Below are 5,779 nucleotides of genomic sequence, written 5' to 3'. Positions count from 1 at the left end.
GGTCTGAATACTTTTCCAAATGCACAGTATAATGCATGTAGAGACCCCTCTGCAGCCTGTGTCACCAAAAGATACACCCTGTGTATTCTACTTTTCTAACTCTCAACAGTAAGACCCTGACTGAGTTCCTAAAAAAAATAAACAGGTCTACTGGTGAAAAACAAAACGCCAACTGGGAAGGGTTGCTGTCTGGGGGAGACTCAAATAAGAACTACTTAGGTTTATGTAGTGTAATGTTTATATATCTGCTTCTGAGAGGATTCTAGCTAGACTAGAGCATAACCACATTCATGACTTAGTCTGGCTGGCCTCAAACTCAATGTCCCCAACCATAATAGTGTTGTTAGCAGCACTATGCTTAAATACTTAACATGTGGCAGTAGCACCATCCACAACCCTAACAAAAAACATTTAGTAATTGCTTTTTATGAATTGGAAATTACAATAACAGGTGATGAAATTTGTTATCCTAACCAAAATCGCCTCGTCCCAATCTCTGAGTGATATAGTGATACACTGAGGTGATAACACTGATGTGTGACTAGGCACGTTCCCAAAGTATCTTGAACCCCACCCAATCCCCTCCTTTGTGGAAATGTTAAACAGTGAGAAGAAGGCCAGTCAGTGGGTTAACTAACAACGAAGGAAACCACAGTGTGAAGCTGTGTGTCTTTAGAAACTCACACCAAGTTGGGGTGGAAAATTGTTTCACTTGCAAGACTCATGATGCTCCACACCCCAGAGTTGTGTCGGAGATAATGATAATTCTGTTCATGTTAATATTTGTGTTTTCCATTGAATACTTACAAAACATATAGACACAATACAAATACAGACACACACACTGTAATAATTATATCTACATAATGCATACAAAATATTGGTGCCGAGATCCCTCTGCAGCCTGTGTCACCAAAAAATGCCTCAAATTTGAGGACTAAGGAATGTAAATAATCTGAAGTGTACGCATTGGTATCCAAGCGTCTTCAGTCTTTAAGGGTGTGAGAACTCAAGTCCTCCTTACAGTGAGGGGGCATTAGTGAGCCTCCTCTGGCCCCAGGTCTGCTGCAGCTCCTCACGGTCCAGTTTGTTGAGCTTCTGTGAGCACAGCCACAGGTCCTGGACCTGTTCTGACAGGCCGTCCAAACTAGAGCTGTCCCAGGGTCCGGCTGCCTGACAACCTGAAGAAAGAGAGAGAGGGAACAAATTAGAGGGACTAAGAGAGACTGAGAACCAATAGACTACTATAGGCCCACTGTACCTTGGAGGTTGAGATAGGTCAAAGGTCGCTGGGTGGAGAGGAGGCTGTGGAGTCCCACTGAGGTCACTGCTGGGTTCTCTGACAGGTCCAAAGACACCACGGAGGGACAGAGGTAGACACTTGGACAGCAGGACACACAGAACATACATTTCTCAGTACTGGACAGTCAGGTCACATGAACCAGAGGTAGTGTACAGGGCAGATACTTGGAAAATACCCAGGAAGCTCAACTAGCTAAATACAGAAGGACAAGGGTGATATACATTGAGAGAAACCACAAACACACCCCCTGGCGAGGGTGGCTACGCTGCCGTCCATTTCCCGCCAGACTCAGGTGGGTTAGGGGAGCAGTCATCCTGTGGAACACACAAAGGACCAATCAGAACCATGTTCTCTGTGACTCCTTTTCAATTTTCAGCAAGGGACCAATCAAATCCCAGATCTCATGGTATGCCCTTTACCAGGAAGTTAGTACTATGTCTATCACCCAATGTCAGTGCTGAGTTCTCAGCTTGGCCTCCAGCTTAAACATTACTAATCAACATGAATCCTACTTACATCACTACATTTGTTCCTCTATTGAAGACCATCTTGCCATAGCTCCCAATTAAGTCAAATGGTGTATACACTTTAAGATACAATTAAGATACTACCATTGTATCCTAACTACCATATCAGCACATGCTTCTTAGCTTGAATACCAGAGGCAAAGTTGTGGAGCAGATAAGTGGATTCCTTTTCAACCTGTGAAATGTTTTCACAGCTTGCAAAGCCCCTGCCTCAAACCTGTGGTTTAGGTTTACTGGTTAACAGACCACAAATAAGCGATTTACAGAGAAACAAGAGTTTTATTAACAGAAACCCAACCAATTGTTTCAACAAATTCTGTTAAAAGCGTTTTTATTGTATTTGCAGTCTTTATCGTGTACCTTCCTGGACAATTTTCCTCTACTAAGTATCTACTTACTGTAGATACTGTGATTAGTTTGTGCAGTTCTTTAGACAAACAATGCTTAATTAATGTCAAAGTACTCTATAAAATAACTTTATTTGAATGTTTGTGTATGTGTGTGCATTTGTGTGTGTGCATGTGTATGTGTGTGTGTGTGTTTACCTGGGACAGGAGGACTGACCTCAGATGTTCTAAAGCAGGGTGGTCAGCGTGTTCACAGCGGATGGCAGCCAGATCGAGGTGTGTGAGACAGTGGAGAGGCAGAGTCTTCAGGACCAACTCAAAGCCCATAGAGCCCAGGGCATTATGGGACAGATTCACTGCCTTCAGGTGCCCTGTGCCTGTAGGACCATGAGAGGATTCTGATTCTTAGGTCACATTTCAAGAACCACCTCACAAACAGATAGCAATGTATCCATGTAGAGTTGAAAATTGGTGTCCCCCAATGTTCCATTCTGGCTCCTGTGCTTTTCACCATTTATATAAATAATCTAATGCTAATAATATTTGTAATATCAGTGTAAAAACGGTATTAATGAGCCTGTTTACCTGCCAGGGTGCTGGCCAGTAGGAAGCAGTGCTGCTGTTTACCTGCCAAGGTGCTGGCCAGTAGGAAGTGGTGCTGCTGTTTACCTGCCAAGGAGCTGGCCAGTAGGAGGTGGTGTTGCTGTTTACCTGCCAAGGTGCTGGCCAGTAGGAGGTGGTGCTGCTGTTTACCTGCCAAGGTGCTGGCCAGTAGGAGGTGGTGTTGCTACAGGCAGCGGGTTGTTAGGCTGGAGAGACAAGACAGCCTCATACATCAGAGTCAGACCATTTTCCAACCACAAACACCTAGCCTGGCCTGTCCTGCACACCCACTGCTACCTGTCAGGCTACTGCAGAAAGAGGGGGTGGTGCTGTGACCATCACTGAACAAAGCGCACTGAATCATGGGCCCCTACAAGGCCATATAGGGACACAGCACAGCCACAGACTTACAGGTCAGTATCATACAGTGCCTTCAGAAAGTATTCACACCCCTTGACTTTTTCCACATTCTGTTGTGTTACAGCCTGAATTGAAAATGTATTAAATTGAGACTTTTTTGTCACTGGCCTACACAAAATACCCCATAATGAAAATCTGAAATGTCTTGAGTCAATAAGTATTCAACCCCTTTGTTATGGCAATCCTAAATAAGTTGAGGCTTAAAAATGTGCTTAACAAGTCACATAATAAGTTGCATGGACTAACTCTGTGTGCAATAACAGTGTTTTACATGATTTTTGAATGACTACCTCATCTCTGTATCCCACACATACAATTATTTGTAATGTCCCTCAGTCGAGCAGTGAATTTCAAACACAGATTCAACCACAAAGACCAGGGAGGTTTTCCAATGCAAAGAAGGGCACCTATTGGTAGATGGGTAAAAAATAACATTGAATATCCCTTTGAGCATGGTGAAGTTATTAATTACAGTTTGGATGGTGTATCAATACAACCAGTCACTACAAAGATACAGGCGTCCTTCCTATCTCAGTTCCCAGAGAGGAAGGAAACCGCTCAGGGATTTCACCATGAGCCCAATGGTGACCTTAAAACATTTGCAGAGTTTAATTGCTGTGATAGGAGAAAACATCAACAAAGCAATTCACTTTTTTGTCCTGAATACAAAGTGGGTTTTATGGGGGAAAACAAAATATAACAATTACTTAGTACCACTCTCCATATTTTCGTGCATATTGTTGACTGCATCATGTTATGGGTATGCTTGTAATCGTTTTCAGGATAAAAAAGAAACGTAATGGAGTTAAGCACAGGCAAAATCCTAGAGGAAAACCTGGTTCAGTCTGCTTTACACCAGACACTGGGAGATGAATTCACCTTTCAGCAGGACAATATCCTAATACACAATGCCAAATCTACACTGGAGTTGCTTAACAAGAAGACAAGTGCATGTTCCTGAGTGGCTGAGTTACAGTTTTGACTTAAATCTGCTTGAAAATCTATGGCAAGATTTGAAAATGGTTGTCTAGCAATGATCAACAATCAATTTGACAGAGCTTGAAAATTGTTGAAAATAATAATGGGCAAATATTTATGTCAAAACTGTAACTCAGGAACATTTACCTTCTTCAACCTGAGTTCCCACACCAGATAGTGGCTGTGCCAATGCCTTTGTCAATGCCTGCAATCAGAATGCGGGTCAGGGTTCAAGATAACGTGTTTTTTATCCCAGTACCACATAGGTTAGTGTATTTGTGTCTTCCTGCATGCATGTGTGAAAGAGAGTGAATGTTTAAAGTGGTTTTTCTTCAGATAGCATTGAGGAGTACACCACATCAGTCACTGGCTTCATCAATATGTGCATCGATGACGTCGTCCCCACAGTGACCGTACGTACATACCCCAACCAGAAGCCATGGATTACAGGCAACATCCGCACTGAGCTAAAGGGTAGAGCTGCCGCTTTCAAGGAGCGGGACTCTAACCCAGACGCTTATAAGAAATCCCGCTATGCCCTCCGACGAACCATCAAACAGACAAAGAGTCAATACAGGACTAAGACTGAATCGTACTACACCGGCTCTGATGCTCGTCGGATGTGGCAAGGCTTGAAAACTATTACAGACTACAAAGGGAAGCACAGCCGCGAGCTGCCCAGTGACACAAGCCTTCCAGACGAGCTAAACCACTTCTATACTTGCTTCGAGGCAAGCAACACTGAAGCATGCATGAGAGCACCAGCTGTTCCGGATGACTATGTGATCACGCTCTCCGTAGCCAATGTGAGTAAGACTTTTAAGCAGGTCAACATTCACAAAGGCCACATTCTACAGCTGCACCATCGAGAGCATCCTGACTGGTTGCATCACCGCCTGGTATGGCAACTGCTCGGCCTCTGACCGCAAGTTACTACAGAGGGTAGTGCGTACGGCCCAGTACATCACTGGGGCCAAGCTTCCTGCCATCCAGGACCTCTATACAAGGCGGTGTCAGAGGAAGGCCCTCAAAATTGTCAAAGACTCCAGCCACCCTAGTCATAGACTGTTCTCTCTGCTACCGCACAGCAAGCGGTACCGGGGTGCCAAGTCTAGGTCCAAAATACTTCTCAACAGCTTCTACCCCCAAGCCATAAGACTCCTGAACAGCTAATCATGGCTACCCAGACTATTTGCACTGTCCCCCCACCCCATCTTTTTACGCTGCTGCTACTCTGTTAATTATTTATGCATAGTCACTTTAACTCTACCCACATGTACATATTACCTCAACTAGCCGGTGCCCCCGCACATTGACTCCGCACCGGTACCCCCCTGTATATATAGCCTCCCTACTGTTATTTTACTTGTGCTCAACACTTTTTTGTTGTTTTATTTTACTTTTTTATAAAAAAAATTAAATGCATTGTTGGTTAAGGGCTGTAAGTAAGCATTTCACTGTAATGTCTACACCTGTTGTATTCGGCGCATGTGGCCAATAACATTTGATTTGATGTCAGCCACTTGGGAGCCCTTCTGGCCTTGCTTGATATTCAACCCTGGCTTCTATAGTAACGGGGTGTGTCAGTGTGTTTTTTAAAT

The 5,779-nt window shown here is 43.9% G+C and overlaps 1 protein-coding gene across 1 annotated transcript; it reads right to left on the bottom strand.

Annotated features, from left to right (window-relative positions):
* Window positions 1-830: 830 nt before the first annotated feature.
* Window positions 831-1,467, bottom strand: LOC121538722 (tonsoku-like protein). The gene is made up of 2 exons (XM_041846879.2): window positions 1,262-1,467; window positions 831-1,181 (listed from the first exon to the last, which is right to left on the bottom strand). Exons 1-2 carry the CDS (start codon window positions 1,404-1,406, stop codon window positions 1,021-1,023), a joined length of 306 nt encoding a protein of 101 aa, XP_041702813.2. The 5' UTR covers window positions 1,407-1,467; the 3' UTR covers window positions 831-1,020.
* Between the last annotated feature and the right edge of the window lie 4,312 nt (window positions 1,468-5,779).

This window comes from Coregonus clupeaformis, unplaced genomic scaffold (assembly GCF_020615455.1).
Source record: "Coregonus clupeaformis isolate EN_2021a unplaced genomic scaffold, ASM2061545v1 scaf2438, whole genome shotgun sequence".
Lineage (NCBI taxonomy): Eukaryota > Metazoa > Chordata > Actinopteri > Salmoniformes > Salmonidae > Coregonus > Coregonus clupeaformis.
This window is presented reverse-complemented; position numbering and strand designations above follow the sequence as displayed.